Genomic DNA, 23,458 nt, shown 5'->3' with positions numbered 1-23,458 from the left:
TTTGTAATTCTAATCACCATGTTTATTTTTATCTACAAAAAAATTATATACTTTTCAAAATAGCATTAATGTTCACTGCTAAAAGAACACTCATACATCAGGAGTGAGAATATTGGAGTAATAGGTGATACTTAACCAGAATTTTTTTTTTTTTTTTTTGGGGGGGGGGGGAGAGCTGATGTTATCCATAATACCTAACTTTGATGGCTAATGAAGAACAGAAGAACTTATAGGTTCTCTCAGCAACTACCTCTGTTAAAATATACATACTTTATACCTAGTATCTTATATATACATCTTAACATCTTAATTCATGTTAAAATGAAATTGCATTGATTGCTATTGCTCAAGATTGATGGGTATTTTCACTATTTGGTATATATTTTATTTATATTTTTCATTTTATCGTAATAAATTAATTTTATTAATCCTCAATGAGCAATGTCATTGCTTAATAATAATTATAAATTATTGTACCTATTTATCAGTAAAAATCAAATATGTCGAAGCCGTAACAAAAAATGATTATACCTAGGTAAAAATAGCTAGGTTATGAAATAAAGGAGTAGCTGAAATGGCTACATACACGCTACTATAACGTCATTATTATTTGTTTATTTTTATGATTTTAGTATGTACTTGTGTGCCATTTAATAATATAATATTCAGATTATGTGTCTAGCTAGCGCTCGACAATTAACACGGCCGCCCATAGTAATAGTAGTTCGTCTTGTATTGTCAATACTAAAGCAGACATCTTTACAATCGGTGTTTTTTTCACATTACAATCTTGTGGGTGCTAATTTCAACGAAATAGGGTAATTTATTTATTGTTTTATATCGGCCGCTTGTGTTAAATGATAATATCGCAAATTTTCACTTTATTTATTATTATTATTGTAAACGTCAAATTATATCATGGAGTAATAGACGCAAGACAAGTCGTCGTACAATTTATGTCGCTGTGTATTTTATCTATTCTGTGTGTTACTTAAGTATTATTACTTTTTAGGAAGCAGCTGGCCAGTAGTGCACCGACTACCTGCAGTGAGTTATTTATTAATCATTATTATTGTTATTATTACCATTATCATAATTGATATACATTGGTTTCGACAAACGACAAATATGCTCATTATTGTATTTATTTTGTATACTATTTTTGAGTCAGAAGGGCTGTAATTTATCAAAGTATCAACCATCTGCAGGGACATTGATTTTATTGGTCTATGTGTTTGGCTGTGAATCATTCATTCGTAATATTTAATTATTATTGAATAAAATGATAATAAACAGCAATAACACAAATAATCTTAAGCTACCGTGTTTTAAGTTACCTTTTTCTAATATTTAGTCCACACGACACACACATCACACGACGCATACACACTCAACCTAATACACATTTTGCACAACTCTAATCACGTAGTTCACCAGTATTTGTCTAACAAACCCAACCACTGATGTTCAAACGACTACATCACTATACATATCCAGCTATTCCTCATAATTTCTATCTCTAGGTGTTATCGAAGCGTAGAATTAATTGGTGTCGGGGCGTGTGTTTTACAGTTATAATATGCTCCCGGCCCGGCCCGAACAAAACATAGGTCATACTGGTATAGATTATGTAGGTATACTTTACAAATATGACAACAAAGGATAGGTATTTGCTATGTAGCATTTATTGCATTTTAGCCATGTAAGCAACTTCGTGATACACGTCCAGAATTTATAACAAAACTAATAAAAAACCTTCTCATACTACATTAAGTTGTTGATATAGATATCAAGATAAACACTTGAATGTATCATCCATAATTCAAGATTCAGATGTTGATAGAATTTTTGTTCATTATATTGTAAAGTCAGAAAAAAAATATCAAAATATTAAAACTCGTCTACTCATGAATGCTTTCTCATCGCTTATCGGTAAAAAATTAAAAACAATCGTTCATATTTAATTTTTTTTTCACACAAAAGTTTAGGAAACCTTGACTTATAAGGATCGTACCACTATACTGCGTTCATCTTTACGACAGTATCAGTTTTTAGTTTACCAGCATAATATTATATTCTGTTTATATGGTCCATCGTAGTTGTCCACAGAAAACTGCGATTACCTATAAGTACAGAAATGATATAAAAAGTAGTAGGGTTACACACTGCAGAATTTTATAACATTGTTGCTGATTAGAGAGGTACGTATCTATGTTGTCATACTTTCGAGTGTTTTTTTAATATTTGGTTTACTTAATATTATTGGTACATACAGTGCTCGACTTGGCAAAATTAAAGTAGGGGGACTTTGCTTCCACGCCCTCTAATTCTTATATTTAAATCGTATAACAAATATTATAAATATAAAATGTTAATAAGTTACCAAGTATACTAGTACCTATTAACCACTTACTTTCATTTGTTTATTAAAATATGAAAATATTTTATTTCGTGATCTCTTTTTTTCAACCATCGTTTGAACAAAATGGCTGATTGTATATAATTTTACAAATATCAATTACATTAGTAACTATATGCTAATAATAAGAAGTAAGGCAATTTAATTTTTAACTTATAAAGTTAAATTAAAAATAACAATCTTTAAATTTATAATCGATAACAAATATTAATGCATTTTGATAACAGTGGTACCTAACTAATAATATATTGCACAGGTGTCGGAGGTTATGAAATAATCCATACATGACAAAATTATTTGTTATGAATCCATATAGGTAAGTAAATGTATGATATTATCTCGGGCATTTTGATAAAAATTCAGAATGATGAAGCGTTCCGTGCGTTCCCTTTTAAATAAAAGTTGGGGTAGATAATATGCTAAAATTTCTGAAAAATTAGTCAGGGTACCTACTCGATCTGTTCTACCTTTGAACGATATAAGTACCTATCTATTTAACCTATTACAATTATAACATTACACGTAATAACTTTATGTATTTGTAGTATTTGTACATAAATGTACATCACATGTATCATCAAATGTATTACATTACCTATTGTTATTATTTACATTGATAAAATAATTACAAGGATCTAGTATATAGGCACCTAGGTAGGTAACATACTAACATTTAGCTTGAGGTAGTTATGGTAAAATTCGAAAATACATTGATTCATTTGATTGCAGTGTAAAGATGTACCTACACATATTACTTGTAAGATGGATCAAGTTTTGTTTTGTTTTTTTTTTTTTATATATTGGTTTGATTTGATCAAGTGTTACTTTTATAAGCTTATTTTTGATCAGAAGAGATTCCCATGAAAAAAATACCCGAAAACAGTCGTGTGACAGCCAATCGAATCAGGGGACTAGTTTTTTAAGTTTTATTTTTTATAATAATTTTTCTATCTGCGTCAACACAATTTAAACAATTATTACCATATTTCCTGGATATCGACTATTTTAAAGTAAAGAAAAAACTCAATGGTCGCACTTTTTTAAAGAAAGCGAATTCGATTTCATTTATAACGTTTTTCGTTGTTTATCTCACTACCTCAAGATCTTACAACAATTTTATTTTGTTATGAGGCATGACCGCTATTTTATTATAGCTTCAACGTATATTATCATCATGGCGTCGGAACCGGATGAGCGTCATAATGCCATTGATCCGGGCCTCGTTTTCAGTACTGATGAGACGCTGGTTGAGTTTATTTCTTTTGAATCTAATCAGTCACCGCAGCCAAAATATGATGATGCATATCTGTTCGTCGTATTATGCCCACCAGATGGAGGTCCCTGGGCCCTACTCACGTGCATACTAGGATTTCTGGCCTTGCTGATCTGCGACGGCGTTTGTTTATCATTCATTCTGCTCGACGATCGTCTTGGCATGGTCGAAAATTTGCCACCCGGAACACGCACTTTCGAACACTTGGCGGTGATCTACTTGTTCCGTTACTTGGCTGGTATGTACAATAATTATAATATTTAGTCATGTTCTTGTATATCTATATGTGGTGTACAACTTTATATTAATAGTCATATCAAGTAACTCATGTTCAATTGTTGTCACGAAGATAAGCTTTGACTCGTTTATTTGAATTGAAAACAGAAGAAGAAATATTTTTGAGAAACAAAAATCACAACTTAAAGATTGTTTCAAAAAAAAAAAATTTACAGTTAGCAAAACTTCAAGATATCTTTCCGATATATTTTCAATTCTAAATAAATTAAATTTATGTATCTTAGAGCCACATACTAATATTTTTATATCGTGCAACAAAATTTTAGCAATGCTAAAAAAAATTAGATCATGGACAAATCGAATAAAAAATTACACATTTTGAATGTTTCAGAGATTTTTTTAACATGACTCAGGAAAACATTGACAAAAAATGAAATTAATGAAATGTGTATTAGTAATGAATAATGATGAATTACACTCATGTAAATTAAGAGGGAAAATGTTTAAATATTTTGACCTCACAAAACACATTTAAAAAAATTGTAATTAGGTTATAAATCCATTATCGTACAATCTGATTAAAATATAGTATCATAATTAAATAAAGAAAAATTGATTGAACTGAGTTCAATTGTGAGCGTAGTGCATACATAAGATTTTTAAAAGCAACAAAAATATAGGTTAATTTTAGATAAAAGTTAAAATTCATAATTTGGCTGAAGAAGCATAAAAGTATTTATTCTATTTTCAACTACATATTTATATGAAACTGAATATTCCCCAACGACCACAATAAAAAATAAAACTAGAAACCGAATTGCACCAAGAATTTACGAAATAGTTTACATCAACAGCAAAAAACAAGCCATTAAATTTAATAAAATACCTTAGCTAATAAATTAAAAAAGCGGATAAGTCGTGGATGTCGCTATGCTGTACAGAGATTACTATAATCATAATGGATGGAATTGAATCCATTGATATTATATCATTGTATACGAAAAACGATTTTGAGCGGAGACGGTTTATCTGTCTAAGATATATTATAGATTATTAAACATTTTCAAATCTTAGATTTAAAAAGAAAATTTTTTACAAATTTCTAGTTATAAACCATTTGCGAATTTTCGTGATTCTTAAGTATGTTGTCAAAATTAAAATTTGAATGTTTGTAAAAAAAAATTTGACTATGTATTTCTTTTATTTTTCAACTGCTATTGTAAAAATATGTTAGAAGACTTGTATTAAATTTTCAAATCTAAGATTTCAAAAGAACAACTTTTACGAATTTCTATCAAAGATAATTTGATCATTGTCGTAATTTTTACGTATTTAGTTAAAATTTGAAATTTAAATGCTTTTTAAAAAAAATTGTGCCTATGTATTTTTAATATTTTTTAACTGCCTATGTAACAATGTGTTAAGAGCCTTGTATTAAATTTTGAAGCTTTTCTACCCAACAAATAAATTTTTATCGATATTAATATTAGTTGTTAATATTCACATTTTAATTTTTTGACTTTTTTAGTTTCTTTCCTATAAATATCAATAAAAATTTATTTGAAGGGTAGAAATGTTTGAAAATTTAATACAATGCTCTTAACACATTGTTACAATGGCAGTTGAAAAATATTAAAAATGCATAGGCAGATTTTTTTTTATAAGCATTTAAATTCCAATTTTTGACTAAATAATTAAAAATTACGGCAATGTTCAAATTATCTTAGATAGAAATTCATAAAAGTTTTTCTTTTTAAATCTAAGATTTGATAATTTAATACAAGCCTCCTAAAATATTTTTACACTAGCAGTTGAAAAATAAAAGAAATACATATTCACAGTCTTTTTTCACAAACATTCAAATTTTAATTTTGACAACGTACCTACGTTAAAATCACGAAAATTCGCAAATTATTTTAAGCTAGAAATTCATAAAAAATTTTCTTTTTAAATCTAAGATTTGAAAATTTTTAATAATCTATAATATATCATAGACAGATAAACCATCTCCACTCAGAATCGTTTTTTGTATACAATAGTATAATATCATTGGATTCAATTCCATCCATTACAGTATCTACTGTACAGCAGAGCGACATCCACGACTTTTTAGACTTTCAGTTCACAATAATATATAATATGATGTCTAAACTCTAATTTATTATTACACATATAATGCATGTATATTATAAAATATAGATTTAAGTAAAAAGTACCTGTATGTAATACTTAAATTAATATATTATATTTTTGTTTTATAGAACCAATTTCGTGCGCGTGTATCAACCGCTATGGGTTTAGATACTGTTTAATTATTGGCAGTATATTGTCTGTCACGTGGCTCACATTGTTATGTTTTATTGAAAATACATTTACACACGGATATTATTTTTTGGGCATCATCGGTGGTAAGTTTTAAAAACACAGTAGGTACCTATTGCCGTATTGACGTACAATAATGTTTTTATTATATACCTACTTAGAAAAGTACACTGTCAATTTTCGGTTTTGTAGTAATTTATTAACTATATATAGGGTGATTCACTAAGAATACTCACCCCCTTTTTTCTTTAATAGTTAAGTTATTCAAAATCTGATTTTTGGAATCTTTAAATATACTCAAAGACCCTATTTTCAAATTCTTGAGATTTTTTGTACCACTTAAAGTGTGTCCTGTGGTAATACAAACTTTTGTTTCTCATATGAGAACCCCCTTTTTTAATGTAAATTATTTAGCAGATAATTTTTTTGAAATTTTTCGTATCGAAATAAAATTCAAACGAGTAGTTTCCTAGTTATTAAAATATTTGTGCTAAAGATAATAGTTCTTATTAACTATTATCAACTATAAAATACACGTACTATTGGAACTAGTATTTATGATGCTTAGGTTGTTATTACAAATTATTTATGTTGATAGATTAATATTAGTGACTAAATTTTCAGATCCGCCATAGACCAAATATCTTATAAACCTAATCAATGGATTTTTTATCCTTAGATCACAAAGTTAAATAACTCAAAAACTACTCATTAGAATTTTGGTGTATTGAAAAAGTTATCCGCTAAATATTTTAAAATAAAAAATTGGGGTTCTCATTTGAAAAACAAAAGTTTGTATCGCCACAGGACACTTCTTAAGTGGTACAAAAAATCTCAAGAATTTTAAAATAGGGTCTTTGAGTTTATTTAAAGATTCCAAAAATTAGATTTTGAATAATTTTATTATTAAAGAAAAAAAGGGTGAGTATGCTTGATGAATTACCCTATTCATTGATTAATATTAGTATGTTAATAAGACATTTTAATTTGTTATACAATTCTTTCATCAATTTATTGGTACTTATGTTTTGATCAATGTATACATTGTACTGTGGTTTAAATGAACAACTGCCATAATATCCACCTACAATATTATTAATGTATTTTTTTTTTTTAAGTACTTAACAATTACCTAACATATTAAGTATTTCGTATTAAAAAAAAACTTTGATTTTTATAATTGGGTTGATATATTATTATAAAATATTATATTATACATTTATTCGAATTTTAAATATACTTCTATAGTAGAGGTATTCAAAACTATTTTATCCCATGGATTCTCTGTGTTTTGACGGCTTCCAAATTATTGAAACAATACGGTTAAAGTCATGGCTAAATGTGGGTGATAACTATGACTTACCTACGTAAGTACTATAAATAAAACTTCAAATGGTCGCGTATTGTAATTCGTTATCTTTTCCATAACGATTAATACATTATATTATTATAATAAATTTATAAATAATATTTATATAAATCATATTATAAGACCTACATTAATGTTGATTTCCGGTATTTTGATGTGACTCTCTTCACCAACATTTAAGACACCCCTGAGAGCTGCGATGCAAAGTTTGAATACCTCTTCTCTATAAGTAGGTGCCAAATATTGTATTTATAATATATTTTTATACATTTAGGTATTGGAATGGGAATAATTAAAACATCATTTTTCGTTTTGCTGTCCACACTGTTTATCGTAAAACGCCATATGGCACATTTATCTCTTCATTTAGGAAGCTTCACTGGAATGCTGATAATTCCACCTCTTACTGAATTTCAATTACTGCCAGTCGCAGACTTGAAAACGGAAAACTTGAAAACGGAAAATTTGAAAATGGCATTATACCTTAATTTAGGTTTGTGAAAATAAGCGATATTACGATAAAATATATAAAGTGATGTGGTGTAGTTACGATTTTGTCTTTTTGATGGGGGAGACTTAATCATGCATTCATGCTTAAACTATCCCAGATGTTAGGTATGCTTTTATTGTGAGTATATTTTTAATTTAAATCTCTTTTTGTATTTTATCTTTACCAAAAGGAAGACCTATAATTAATTAAGCAATTATTAACCTTCACTTTTCCTTACCATTGATTTTTTAATAAATCAAACTAGGTATGTATATATAATAATTATTAGTTGAGGTATAATAATACAGTGAAAACTCTATAATAACTTAATGCTATTTACGTAATATAGAGTTTTTCGTTGTAACGAGTTTCGTTATAATGAGTTTTTACTGTGTATAAAAATCAATCACCTCAATTTTAAAATAAATAATGGAAGAATTTTGAATTTCTTAATATATTATACGTATTAATTTATTAGATGTTAACATCTCTAACCTAGTAAATCGATTTCATAAAATTTTAAATCTAACATCTCTTTTAGTCATGCAAAATTGCCATAACAGCTTGAGAAGACTCGTAATACGCCATATTGTAATGATATTATGGTGTTTTTGTGGTATGTTAAACTGTGTTTGAATGAGATATAAAGAAAATCATCTTAATGTAGTACCAAATAGTAGTAACTATATAATATAAAAATTTAACACTTGTACAAACGTTTAATATCTTTAGAAGGCATATTGACCAAAAATGCTGAATTAAATACGTGTGTTATGTTGTTTCATCGATATTCAACAAAACTGAAATAGGTACTATGTATGCCTTCATAAATTTCATGAAACTTAAATTAGATTTTTGAAGAAACATTTATACAAATACATTTGTAATACACTAATACGTAGTTCAATGAAATCAAAGAACAGTTAATTAGCTTCATATTTTCTTAACATTTTGAACAGTGGTTCAGCCCTCCTGGCTATGCTACTCGTGTAATATAGAAGGAATCTTTTTATTTTACGAGTTGTACCGTTAATAACTTTTACTACTTACACCATTACGCATTTAGTTTCTAGTCAAAAAAGTTTATTATTTATTATTTATGAATGCAGGTATAATGTGTATTACACTGCTATTTTGGTTGTTTGTTTCTACACCCGTGACGTTAAAATTGGACATAGACGATGATGAAACTTTTAACGATTGTACCTCTCGTCCAGGATCAAGAACCGAAAAAATGGCCTGGATCATAGAAAACTTCCAGGATAATTGTAAAACGTTAACTATACAGGACACGATCGGAGATCGAAAGTGAGATATTTCTTAACCTTTTATTTACAAGTGCATTGCAATATATATGTTACAGTTAAAACCCGAAATCCGTCGAAACTAGTTTTAACTAATCAAAACTAGTTCCCACAAATCCCTTTAGTCACGTCTGGTTTTAACTAGTTAAAACTAGAATTAACCGCAGCTTCAAATAAGTCAGTAAAAACTAGATTTAACTAAAAATTTGCATGTATTCGAACTCGTATAGTATACTACACAAAACGCACACGACCACATATGATATATTCTATAAATATGTAGGGATTGGGGTTCGGATAACAAACGAAAACGTCGCATAGTATAAGAACGGACGGCACTTTATTTCAGTAATTATAATAAATGCAATAATAAAATCATATTTCCCTCCGTGCAGCCGCAACAAAAGCATCAACGGGGTCAGGGCAAGGCTTTGTAAAATGCACATGTAAAAAATCCTGCGGAACAAATCGCTGTCTATGTAAAAAAAATAAAATTCTATGTAACTCTAAATGCCACGATAGTTTGTCCTGTCAAAATAAATAATATAATAAATGTTTATATTTAATAATTATCCTAATATGTACTTATATTTCTACTTTCCCCTAGTTAAAACTAGTTTTACCAGCTATCAGTATAAACAATACGCATTTTCACTAGATAATTCTAGTTTTCACTAATATATTTTAGACACAACTAATTCTAACTAAATAAAAATAGGTTAAAACTAGTTTTGATGGTGATGGTCTTAGTAAATTCTAGTTTTAACTAGTTAAAATCAGAAGTGACTAAAGGGATTTGTGGGAACTAGTTTTGACTAGTTAAAACTAGTTTCGACGGATTTCGGGTTTTAACTGTGACATAATATATATTCCTCCTATATTTCTCATGGTAGATAATATTATGCTGACATACAGCCCGATACAGGTTTCAATAATAGTGGTTTATTGGATCTGTATATTATGTATTATGTATTTATATACACATTATATACAGTTTATAAAATTTACATCATAGTCATAGGTGGCATCTAGAGAGGGCATGAGGGTGCAGTTGCACCCACGAAAATTTTTCTGGGGGGCAAAAGTATCATTTTGCACCCACACACAGACAATGACAACAGTAAAAAATATTTTAATTATTTTGTTGTTAACAATTATACTGATATAATGTAATTTTGATACTAAAAAAACAAGAAAGTGGATGTCGCTCTGCTGTACAGTAGGTTACAAGTGTGAAGTGGGTTACTGTGATGGATGGAATTAAATTTGAATCCAATGATATTATATCATTGTATACGAAAAACGATTCTGAGCGAAGACGGTTTATCTGTCTAGGATATATTATAGATTATTAAAAATTTTCAAATCTTAGATTTAAAAAGAAATTTTTTTATGAATTTCTAGTTTAAAATAATTTGAGAATTTTCGTGGTTTTTACATATGTTGTCAAAATTCAAACATTGAATGCTTGTAAAAATAATTGTGACTACGCATTTCTTTTATTTTTCAATTGCTATTGTAAAAATATGATAGGAGCCTTGTATTAAATTTTCAAATCTTAGATCTAGAAAGAAAAACTTTTATGAATTTCTATCTAAGATAATTTGATACATTGCCGTAATTTTTACGTATTTAGTCAAAATTTGAACTTTAAATGCTTACAAAAAAAAATCGTGCCTATGTATTTTTAATATTTTTTAACTGCTTTTGTTACAATGTGTTAGAAGCCTTGTATTAAATTTTCAAGCTTTTCTGCCTAACAAATAAATTTTTATCGATATTAATTTAAAAAAAACTAATGATGATCGAAAATTGCAAATAACTATGAATATATAACTTAAGTTGAATTAAGTCGAAAATTTTCGAAAATTGCATGGTGAATAGAATATACTTATATAAACATTCGGTGAAATTTTCATGTATCTATATGGTCATTTGTTTTAAAGTTACATCAAAAACCAAAATCGATTTTATCGAAAACTGCAGATTGTGCGTAAAATTTCCCGTTTTTCCCTTAATTTTTAGTTTGTTGTTCTCGATTATTTAGAAAAGTATTGAGAATTTTTCACTTTTAACCCCCCAAATAAGTTCTAACTAGGTTCACTTTCTGATCTAACATAAGGTACTAAAGTCGAAAATCGAAGCATTTTTACTTCCCCAAAACGTGATGACAGACAAAAAAAACACATCATGGTAAAATAAATACATTCTCCGCCGCTCAGAATCTAAAATAACCATGGATCATTTCAATATTTTATATCTGATTACTCAATTAATTGTACCGACTAAAATCTTAGTCCGTGATTAAATGTTAATAATAATAATATGATAATAATTAAATAATGCAGGAAGCTAATTCGTCAACTAAATAGCGATATGGTTCAAAATAGATCATATTTTTTATTTCAAAATAAAAAGTTGTTTTTCAATAATATTTTTAAATATTCATGTACATATTTGAAATACAGAGACCCAATTAATAATAGTTATTAATAAAGAAATTTTTTTCTAACTACATTACTTGTTGTAGCAATAGTTATATATTAGGGGGTACTGGGGGGCAACTTGTTATTACCATAAACATTTGCACCCACATAAGTTTCTACCAAGTGCCGCCTATGATCATAGTAACTATTTATGATTTATTTCGAGAGAAAGAGCCAAGTGGGTCGAAAAATGGTACAATTTAGAATATGAGTCATTTTATGAAGTTTCAGGTTTTTACACAGTCAAATTGTATTTATTTATTTTTTATCATAAACTATCAAGATAGATATTCAAATAGACATGTTAGTGTAATTAGTTTTTTATTATAAGTTTCACTCTATATGGATTAAACCTTATTTTTATCACAAATATTTGTTTTAATCTTAAATTATTTTACATTGTATTCAAGTACCGTGATCAAATTGTATTTATGATCAAAAATTGTTTAGTCATACAGTTTTGAATAAAAAGAAGTTGAATTTCTATGGTATTATATTTATTCATTAAATAGCCTATGCCATTGCCTAGATAATAGCCTTACCTTTAAATTTTATAAGAAGTCAATTAATTCTAATTTTTAAACTGACGAAGCTTAACGTGATCTGTTGAACATAAAATTTGCTATGTTACACATTTGTAAGACGGAGATAACAAATGTCAGTGTAATGTTCCTTTAAAGCAATCATTGATTCAGAATTATTTATACACCTGATAAGTAATAATAGTCCTTGAGAGGACGTCGCACCCACACGGAGACAACCTCCGTCTACACACGTACGACATGGCAAATCTTCGTTCACCAGTTTCAATAGTGAGCTGTTAGTTTCGATATTAGAGTAAGAACTAATTTATTAGTTAATTTATAAACACATATAATATTGTATAAGTGTGTATGAATTATTACAGCCGTTTGTTAATTTATTTACTATAAGTTCAATATTATTATTGTAATTGCAGATTGTTTACGAGCATATTTCTATCAAAAATTCCGATAATCGTGAATGAGCAGCCAATAGAGAGTATCAAACGGAATCTTAACTATTCGAATTGGATCTACGAAGAAGGTCAAAACCGAAGATTGTGCATCCGAAATATCACAAACATGTTCAAAAACACGTTAATCGGCAGTCGGCCGATGTATAGAGATGACATTTTCTACGACGGAAACATCTCCTTGTTGATGAGCGATAAAAAGGTTGTATTCGATACCAAAATTAAATTATATTATATATTATCATGTTTCAATACCTTCATGTTTTGTATATACATAATATATACGTAATACATTAATATTTATCTAATTTATTTTGTAGCAGTTACTGGCAAATAAGAAGCCGGCCACGGTACACAATGCCCGAATTTCGAAGTCGAAATAAAGAAAAGTGTATATTGGTCGGGTATTGTGTACTGTGTCAACATGTAACTAAGCAGTAAGCAGTGTAGATTAAATATGGAAAATAAAACATAATATCGTACCTTGATACTTTAACAAATATATAAAAAACAATAGACGCTTCAAATATTAGTTACTCATTAGTAGTTTTTAAATTTATTATCCATTAGTTCATTGTTAAGTTCCTACTATTGAAAAACTTATAGTATTATATAAAGGTGAAAGGGCAGAAAAAAGCATTAGTGTTTATCGCACAACTATAATTCATGTGAATCTTTTAATTCCAAATTTCAATCATTGCACGAAAATACTTAGATTCTATTGGATGTATTATACATAGTGTTCAAGCTAATATTCAAATTATTATACAAAACTCTAATAAATGAAAGCAATATAAAATATACATTCAAAATACGATCAAATTTAGAAATATGACAATGCTGTTATGTCCACATTTCAATATAATATACATTATACAAGTACCTACTATAGCTAACAAATTTTAACCTACTAAATAATATTATTTTAATTTAATTTTATATTAAATCTGTGATAATAAATTAAAATATAATTTAATATTTATATTTTAAACTATTTTGATGCATGATTAAATTAATATTAAGAAAAGTTTTGATAACCAATTTTGATTTTTTCATATTTAGTTTTTTTTCTTTAGTGTATAAACAAATATATCATCGAATACAACGAATACCTGATGACGATGACTCATATTTATACCATAGCTGATGTGAACGAAGAAAAAAGCAATCAGTTTAGTTGGAAATGTCCGATAGCCATAAGACGAGTTTTGAAGTGTATGTTTAACATGTCAGTTTGGTTCAATGAACAATTTCTTTTAATGGCAGCCAGCGAGGCTCTAATTCATGCTGCTTGTTTGGTACCGTTCATGTTCATTAAAGGTATACTATTATACTTATATCGGGTTGAATTAGCGACATTTGATTGACATTATACCAACTTATAGAAAATCTGAGTTGATATTTTTTCAGTTAAATCCGAATACTTATTTAGATTTGATTTTTTGTTGGTTATTATCATTAATCCATGCATACGAGCAAAGTAGAATATTGTGTGACGGGAATGGTAGACAATGCACGAGAGTTGTACACAATGATCGATTTTATTGGTCTATGGTCAAGTAGAAAGAAGTCTGGGCATTATTCAATCGGGCTCTCACGAATTGAGCTAACGAATTGAGCATAAAAAAAACCTAACCTCCCATCTAACCCTCGAATTGCCTCTCGTGATTTTTTTTAAAAAAAAGGTTGCTCGAATTACCTGCAGAAAAAAAGTAGTGATCCAATTGTACTAGAATCGCATACGGTAGTTATAATTAATCGATTTAGGTATAACTTTACACATTAAATAAACTGAGAAAATAATACATAAAATAAATATTTTGATAAATAGACTGTCAGGTGTAATAATAATAAATACTAAATAGTCAATACATTTAATAATTTTAATTTTAACGATGTTAAAAATTGCAAAGTAAAAATTAAAAAAAAATATATATAAATATTTTAGTAAATAGACTGACAGCTGCAGTTATAATAATTAATAATAATACAAATATGAAATAATAAATAATCAATACATAAAATAATAGTAAAATAAATATTTTAGTAAATAGACTGTCAGGTGTAATAATAATAAATAATAATACGTAGGTATAATGAATAAATTTACTATTTTCGAACTGGATTTCATTGCACTTATTAGTTTTTAAATAAGCAGAACATATTTTTTTTGTACACGTCCATCGCTTTACATCATTGGCTAAAAAGAAAAATCGACATTGTTAATTAGTTTCGCGTGAAAATCACTATTTAGTCCAGGATTTTTTTTCCTGACACTTAAGCTAACATTGAAAACTTCTGAAATTTTAAATATTGACCTCTATATTGCACCAAATAGATTCACTTTCATATCAGTAAAAATGTTGTAGTTAAAAGTTGAAGTAAGTTCACTACTCCAAAAGTTGATGACAAACAGGCACTATAGTAAAATACTAAAATCAATAGCTTAATAATTTGTTTCACTCAAAATCTAAAACTAAAATGATATTCCCTTTACATTATTATCTTCAAAAACCTATTCATTTTTCAAATAAATAAGCATCAACCAAATATAATATCTATAATTTCATATTTACTAACTGTAATATTTTTTATTGGTTTTTTTATTATTATTTTTTTAGTTAAACTGACCAAGAAATGTATTAATTATATAAATCCTGTATTCGATTAATTTCTGTTTAAACTTACAAATTTTTCAATTACGAGTATTAAAATATGTCCTAATGATTTTACCTATAATTTAATAAATAGTGATTTATTTTGAACCTAAACACTCTGTTTGGCGTTGCTATAATACTCCTAACATCAATGTTTTTCGTTAATATAATTAATAATATTACATTGTATACCAATCCCCCTTCTGAAATAGGTTTTAGGCAGGATTACTGGAAAAGTATTATAATTAAGATAGCAACTAAAATTTAAAACATAATGTTCAAATTTGATAGAATTGCGGAAAATTGTGAAAATCATCAACAAGCTCCTTACATTTTAAATTATTAAATTATAATATGAGTTCTACCAATATATAGTATATCTTCCTAATGAAAATTAGTTCTCTATTTTGTATATGCGTGTTATGTATTTAATATAACATTATTATTATAGGTACCGTGGGCCAGAAAACCTCCTCAGAAGCAATGATTACCCTTATTGCGGGATGTTTTGGTTTATTGTATGGCCGAGGGCTCGGCTATGTGTTGCACGGAAAGTCACCATACCCCGTTTCTCTGTATCATGTTGGCCTAGCTTTAATAGCTAATGGGCTATCATTGCTCCTATGTGCCACGACCACCAATGATATTTCCAATCTATTGCCGTATTTTGGATTTTTTGGAATTACTTTCGGTAAACTTTAAAAATATTAAAACCTAATTAGTTGGTTACCTATTTAAATGAATGATCTTACTTTTTTGTTATCAATTGACAATTATCGACTATCGCTGTAAGTACTAAACAGAACAATCGCTAATATGACATCGACTGATCCCTTCAAAGTCTTAACATTAAACGACGATAAAGTGTCGTATAAAATTTTTTACATAGGTATATAGTATATATTATAATAATGATATACACTTAGACACAGCGGCGTAACCAGGATAATTAAATGGTTGGGGGGGGGGAGTGAAGTATAGATTTAATTAAGTTTTTACAATTTTTGCTTACAAATAATATAAATAATAAATTTATAAGGGGAAAAATTTCGTTAGGCTAGGATATTAAACATCCCCTCCCCATGACTACGCCACTGTTTAGCCATCTTCAAATTGCCATTTTTTTTATGATGCAGTTGTTATTTTCTGTTTATAAAATTACAATATATTTTGCGAATACGCAATATTATAACCATTATATTAAATTATTATAAAATTATTATTCCAATATTAAATATTCATTGATAAGTTCAAATATTTTTATTTTATTATTATAAAATTAATTTATCTAAAATGAAATACATTTATTTCAATCTCAATAACTAAATTAAATAAAATGAATTAACTCATAAGTTGCTTAATAAAAATCATAATATGAAAAAAAGTAATTCATTATGTAACTTAGTTCAAAGTACGTAAATTAATTTAAGTTACTTCTTCTTTTCCTTCGCCTTTTCTCCCAATTACTTGGGGTCGGCCACCCGGGTCCTCAATTTCCATTTTTCTACGATTCTTAGTATCCTCCTCACAAATATCAGTCATTCTCATATCGCACTCTATAACTTCAAACTATCTCTTTTTTGGTCTTCATCTTCCTCTTTTTCCACCCACACTCATGTTCTTTGTTACTGAAACTGCCTCAGTTTTTTCTCTTCTTAAAACATGTCCTAGCCATCTCAACCTATTCTCACGCAAACAATAAAAATATTTTTGTATTTATTAATAATTTTTACTTCAAAAATAATCAAAATACAATTGAAATTTTTTTTTTTTGGCAATGTTTATTTAAATTTTGGGATGCACATTTCACTTGTAGAGTCTCTCTCCTAGTTGCACTTTTGTGTATAGGTAAACCATGTTACCCTATGTATCTATATGTAAAAATATTTTATATATTACATTTTTAATCTGCGTAACGTATTAATTCAAAATTAAATCAATTAATAGTAAAACATAATATATATTACATTATGATCAATATATACTGCATGATTTTTTCTATGTTCCATTATTATAGGATATTACAAGTCGGTCCAAAATGTAGTGTTATATACTGCTTTTCCATTGAAGAATTTTAATAATGTATGTGGCCAAATTTCGTTGGTTCGAGGTGTATCTTCATTTGTCGGGATCCTCATTGCGGGTACGTATATTTTAGAATCTAAGTGGAGCGATGAATGTATTGATTTTACAATGTTGTGTGTATTTTCTTTGTGTCCCTAAGTACACGATAAGTTGTTAAAATAACACTTCGATTTTCAACTAAAGTAGCTTTTCTGGTTGTGGAAAGTGAATCTAGTTGGTGAATTGGGGAGGTCAAATGTTGAAATTCCCAATTGTTTTCAAAAGCACCGGGAAAAAATGAAGGAGAGCGAGAATTTTTACGCAAAATCAATTTTTAATTAAATCGAAATTTGATATTGATGGAACTCTAAAACAAATTACCATAGACACATGAAATTGTCATTGAATGTTTAGACTGGTATTTTCTATACTTGATAAGATTTTAAAAATATTTAAAATATTTAAAATCTTTTTAAGTTATTTATAGATATTTGAAGATTTCGATATTTTTAGTTATTTTTTTATAAATTACAGTAAAATGTTATGCTTTTGGTCAAAACCTTTGATAATATAATATACAGGGTTTCTCATAAGTTGATATAATAACAGTTGGAAATATTTAAAATACACGTTTTTTTTTATAACCATTTAAAGATAAAATTTTTACAAAATGTATTAATTGAAAATTCACAAATTCTTTGGTTGTTAAAAATTTATAAAACGTTTAAATTTTATAGCTAAGGATTGAAAATTAAAAACAAAGTTCCATGTAAGCAGTTAATTTTGTGGTAAAAAAATCTAAAAATTATACAAACACAGTTTTTTATAGTTATTTTAAGTTCAAATTAGGATGAAATTACTTATTAAATAACAAAAATAATAATTTTAGCTATACTATTGTAATTTAAATATATTATACGTGGGTACTTTAAATTGTATATAAACCTACTATGAATGGCTAATTTGGGTATAATATAATGAATATGATTAGATTTATTTGGAATTTATTTTACAGGTACCGACATTTTTTCAATAAAATATGCTAGAAAGACAAACCGTCTCCGATCAGAATCGTTTTTTCGCATACAATAATATTATATCATTGAATTCAGATTTAATACCATCCATTATAGCAACCCACTTGTAAACTACTTTACAGCAGAGTGACATATATTTATCCACTTTTTTTTTTTGTATGAACACATTTAAAAAAAAAATGTATTTATAGTAGAAACTTCAACATATTGGTTTATTTTCCTACAGTTATAGAAAACACAAAAATAAAGGTTTAGAAGAACAGAATAAAATAATTCATAATATATAAAATAAAAGATATTTACAATTTATTAATTAAAATTACGGTATGAAAAAAATTGTGTATTTCTCCGGTGTTTTCTTCGTTGATAGTTTCTTGGAGAGTAGTTGGGTTGATAAAGATTTTCCGTGCTTTGGCGTATTTTAGGCATCTGGTAACGATGTGGTCTGTGATTGAAAAATAATCCTATACGTGTGATATACTGGGCCGGGTAGATTTTTTAGAGATAAGGAAAGAGTGGGTGAGATGCGTGTGGTCTATTCTGACTAAAATTATATTAACTTAATTTCTTTTTTTTAGACCTTGGGGAAAAGGCCATTTTTTATGGAAGGTTTAATGTTTCTTAGTTTATTTGTAAGAGAGACATAGCCATAGGTTCAGTTTTTCTGCCATATTTCCAGAAATTTTGGAGCATACGTTTCCACCATATAAATATTTATATTGAATTGAAGAGAGAATTTGTAATGATCACCACTAAGTCAACAGAAATTTACATTATTAAAATTTTTGGATGCGTCAGTGTATATAAGTGTACTATTGAAGTATTGTTGGACGTTATTTCCAAGAAGAATTTGCGGATAACAGTGCAGTAAGACGTCGGTAGTTTTTACAATTAATGGCAAGTTATGTATTTATTTTTGATAACCACAGCCAAGAGGGCGAAGAGCACTGTATTTTATTTAATATTAGTGTGGAACTCAAAGTATTCACATATAATTTTGAATTTTTCAAAGATGGTATCTACACCTGTTGTTTAGGAAGAGAGTTGTGAAAAATCTTTTTGGATATATGTTTGGATCAGTTTTAAATTTTTAATATATAAATACATTGTTCATGAGTATGAAATCATGACGTCTTAATTCAAGAGGAATTCACCAGCATAACAAAAGATGCTATAAACGGACTAGTATTAAGAGCTCCAGTATACCTTTATTATAAATAAGGTTAATGGTCTTCTGTTCATTATTTTTCGATTAATTGTAAATCATGACTCTAAAGTCGGCGCGGCGATTTAAAGAATAATGGATTTTTGATCATCATAAAGATTTTAGTCACTGATCCTCGAGTATTGTTTCCTGGCACTTTCCAATTTAAGTTTTTTTTTCAGGCGAAATTCCCAGCTGAGTTTATCCTTAAACTTGAGGGTCCGGATTTCAGAAGAGGATATATTATATTTTTTTTTTTTATTGAAGACGATTCATTTTTTTGATGAAGAAAACGTTAAACAAGATTCTGATTACTATATGAAAAAAAACCTCTAGGAAAATTGAAGGAAACGGGTAGCAGTTTTGATTAATGACCCGTCGCAGTAGATATTGCAATCATCGGTGAACATAATGCATATGACTGACTTAGAAAGTCTTGAAAATGTCATTAATAGTGAAAAAAAATAGAGTGTAACACTGAGAGTAGATATTTGGGGTAATTTAAGAGGGAGAGGTGGTTATTTATTCAAAAAAAAATTACGATTGACACTAGAACTTTATATTCATATAAACAGATTTCCATTAAATTCCTAGTTTCGAAGAATTGATGTTTTTCTACACAGTGTCGTATGCTTTTTGTTGAAGTCAAGAAGTATTGTAGTGAATTAGTGTGGATTGTTCTTACAGATGGAGCTGATATCGTTGTGTATTAAGGTTGACTTATCAAAAGTCTAATGGTTATGTTTAAGTACCTACATGTTGGTTTTTGGTTGAGAGATTTTTCGATTCTAGTATCCAAATAAAAGTTTGTTTATTATTTTTTCTAGGAACTTGCTTTAAATACTTATTAACAATATTGGGCTGTAGTTTTCGATTTCAAATTTAGATTTGCCAGGATAGACCCCCCCCCCCCCCCCGAAGTTCAGGGCTAAGTACGCCACCTGTATACGTTATAATATCATCTAAGTATTTATGTCTTAAATCATATAAATTTCTAAATATATGATGTTACTTATATCTGAAGTAGCGTAGTTAATATCTGAACCGTTTGCTCTAATATGAGTGCATACTTATCTACATTTTATTAATAAAAAGAATTTATGCATTCGAAATAAATATATTTATTTATAGATAGGTATTTTTTATGCAAAACAGAGAATACAAATGCCATACTGTCTATAGTTGATACTCAAATGTTTTGACCTCTTTGGATACGCCCTAGAAAACTTGGTATCCGACATATATATAGATTCACACGTTAAATGATGAATAGTGTATTGAACTGTCAGTTTTATTGGCTAAAGTTTGACATCACACATTTTAGCGGGCGAGGTGAATGGAAAAGTCTGTGGACTATGGATAAATACATGTCCCATCTTTAGATAAAATATCAAAATACTAAATATCTGTGTTCTCTGTATGATATTTTAAAATATGAAAATCTTCGTTTGTATAGGTAGGTGCTGAACCTATTTAGCATTCATTTTGTATATAGATGTTAAAATTAAATAAAATACCTTAGGAAGCGTATAGCCTATAAGTCATAATCATTTAATTTTTTTTTCAGTGCTTTAAATTTTCATTGGTTTTAGATAAATATTTGCTGATTTACAGTTTACATGGTGCAGCCAGGGAAAGACGGTCGGCCAGTCACCAGCTGTGAGGGCGTGTACGTTTATGCAGGCATACTCATGATGATAGGAAGTGTTTTTGTGACCGTGTTGCAGCAATCAGCCACAGCCATCAAGCCGCGATCGGCGTATTGCGAAGTGTTGGCTCCGCATCTTTGAAGCGCTGCAATCGGTACAATCGGTACATCCAACCAATAAAAAAATTAAATAAAATTACAACTAAAGCAAAACATTATAATTGTATATATGTGGAATACTTTATTTATATATAAGTAATATAAATGAAAAACAGAAAAACCTATAAATGACATATTATGATATGATCATTGTCGTATCATCCCATAATATGTTACTTAACCTGTATAATATACTAAATACGTTATAAATACAAAAATATTTATAAAGATTTTACTGCCTTAAATAAACCCAACAAATTCTGAATTATTAAAAATAAATAATGCAGTAGTTACGTTTTTTTTTTACGATGTAAATTTTAAAATAAATTAAGAATAAATCTTAATACATAATTTTATAAGGGATCCTAAAAGTTTTTTATTATATTATCTGTGAGTTAATTTCGTGGTGACTAGTTTTCGTTGGGCTGCAGTCAGGTAACACCCGTTTTTTATCCCCACCCAGTCAATTATATGCATACCTACGTTGCAGGCAAATAGCTAAGGGAGACAAGGTGTGCCTGGCCCACCCAAAGTATTCAGAGGGGTCCATTATTATTTAATAATATTAATTGTTTCCAAATTTCTAATAGATTTTCTATAAAACATAAAAATTGTAGAAAAATACTTTTATATTAGCACTAAAATTATATTGATTGTATTTCATTTAAAAATTGTGTCTATATACGTATAAATATTTGGATTTTTTCATCATTATAATCATCAAAAGCATTATTTGTATTTGATTTTTATTTATGTGTTTAAACGTATTTTTTTTATTAAACTAAAATTAGTGTAACTTAGGTATATTAATATTATATTATATTATAGTTACTGACAAAATGATAAAACATGTTATTATTAGGTTATATACTTGTATTATATTTGTGGTAATGATATGTTGAAAACTACCTTTCTATAATATACAAAAATATCGGGAATGAGGGCCCACCTAATGAATATTTTTGACTACGTGCCTGCCTATGCGTCTTATTCAGTCTGCCGCATATAAAAGTAATACCTACTCGTCCTACTCTTATAATCTGTATCATACATTATAATATATCGCTACTCAATTGCGATAACAAAGCTCTATTGGCGTTGATAGGTAACGGTGCTATCAATATTTTTAGGCGAAAACATTTATATAACTATATATGTAGGTACACCAGGGGTGGACTGGGATTTGGAATTAGAGTGGGCCACATCTATATACCTATTGATTGCACACAAAAAGGTATATTAAATAGAACATATTTTTTTAAATTATAGCATCGAACATATTATATCTTATTTGACAAATTTTTCCTTATTAGCTATATTTATTATAAAAGCGTCTTAAAATTAAAAAGTTTTTTTTTTTTAATTTTCACTAGTTATAGCTAAGTTATTAATAACTTTAGCATTATTAAGCTTAACTAATATATCTTTTTCACTCGACATAAGTATAAATGCTTTTAAATTAGGTCGGCTTAAAGATTTTCGCAATCGATAACTATTTTTATTTTATTATTTTGTATTTTCGTATATTATGCATGTATACAATTTATCAGACCTGTATTTTGGCCGACAGTATTTTCACTCTAAACTTACCATCGAGAATAATATTTGTTCAATATTGATATTATGATAGATATTTTTTAATTAGGCACTAGCCCTGATCTAAACTTAGGTTAGGTTATAACTATAAACTGTATTTTTAAGTATAAGTGTTTTATAAAACATTATTAATATTAATAACTAAAAAATGTAATGCAGTATTGCAGTATATCGTATATGGTATTGATTATTTGGTTGA

At 28.0% G+C, this 23,458-nt stretch overlaps 1 protein-coding gene across 1 annotated transcript; it reads left to right on the top strand.

Annotated features, from left to right (window-relative positions):
* The first annotated feature begins 2,668 nt into the window (after positions 1–2,668).
* Positions 2,669–22,620, top strand: LOC107168541 (uncharacterized). Its single transcript, XM_089217811.1, has 10 exons — positions 2,669–2,735; positions 3,574–3,930; positions 6,191–6,337; positions 7,895–8,113; positions 9,220–9,418; positions 12,859–13,096; positions 13,971–14,214; positions 16,003–16,242; positions 17,569–17,694; positions 21,471–22,620. Exons 2-10 carry the CDS (start codon positions 3,594–3,596, stop codon positions 21,644–21,646), a joined length of 1,926 nt encoding a protein of 641 aa, XP_089073937.1. The 5' UTR covers positions 2,669–2,735; positions 3,574–3,593; the 3' UTR covers positions 21,647–22,620.
* The last annotated feature ends 838 nt before the right edge of the window (positions 22,621–23,458 follow it).

Source organism: Diuraphis noxia, unplaced genomic scaffold (genome assembly GCF_037042655.1).
Source record: "Diuraphis noxia isolate RWA-SAM2 unplaced genomic scaffold, SU_Dnox_SAM2 contig0001, whole genome shotgun sequence".
In the NCBI taxonomy this organism is placed as follows: Eukaryota; Metazoa; Arthropoda; class Insecta; order Hemiptera; family Aphididae; genus Diuraphis; species Diuraphis noxia.
This window is presented reverse-complemented; position numbering and strand designations above follow the sequence as displayed.

What these genes read in the sequence shown, in the direction of transcription:
- LOC107168541 (XM_089217811.1), top strand. Translation starts at nt 3,594, where the DNA reads ATGGCGTCGGAACCGGATGAGCGTCATAATGCCATTGATCCGGGCCTC. An exon ending in ATTTTTTGGAATTACTTTCG is followed by an intron (nt 16,243 to 17,568) that starts GTAAACTTTAAA and finishes CCATTATTATAG; the next exon opens with GATATTACAAGTCGGTCCAA. An exon ending in TGTCGGGATCCTCATTGCGG is followed by an intron (nt 17,695 to 21,470) that starts GTACGTATATTT and finishes GCTGATTTACAG; the next exon opens with TTTACATGGTGCAGCCAGGG.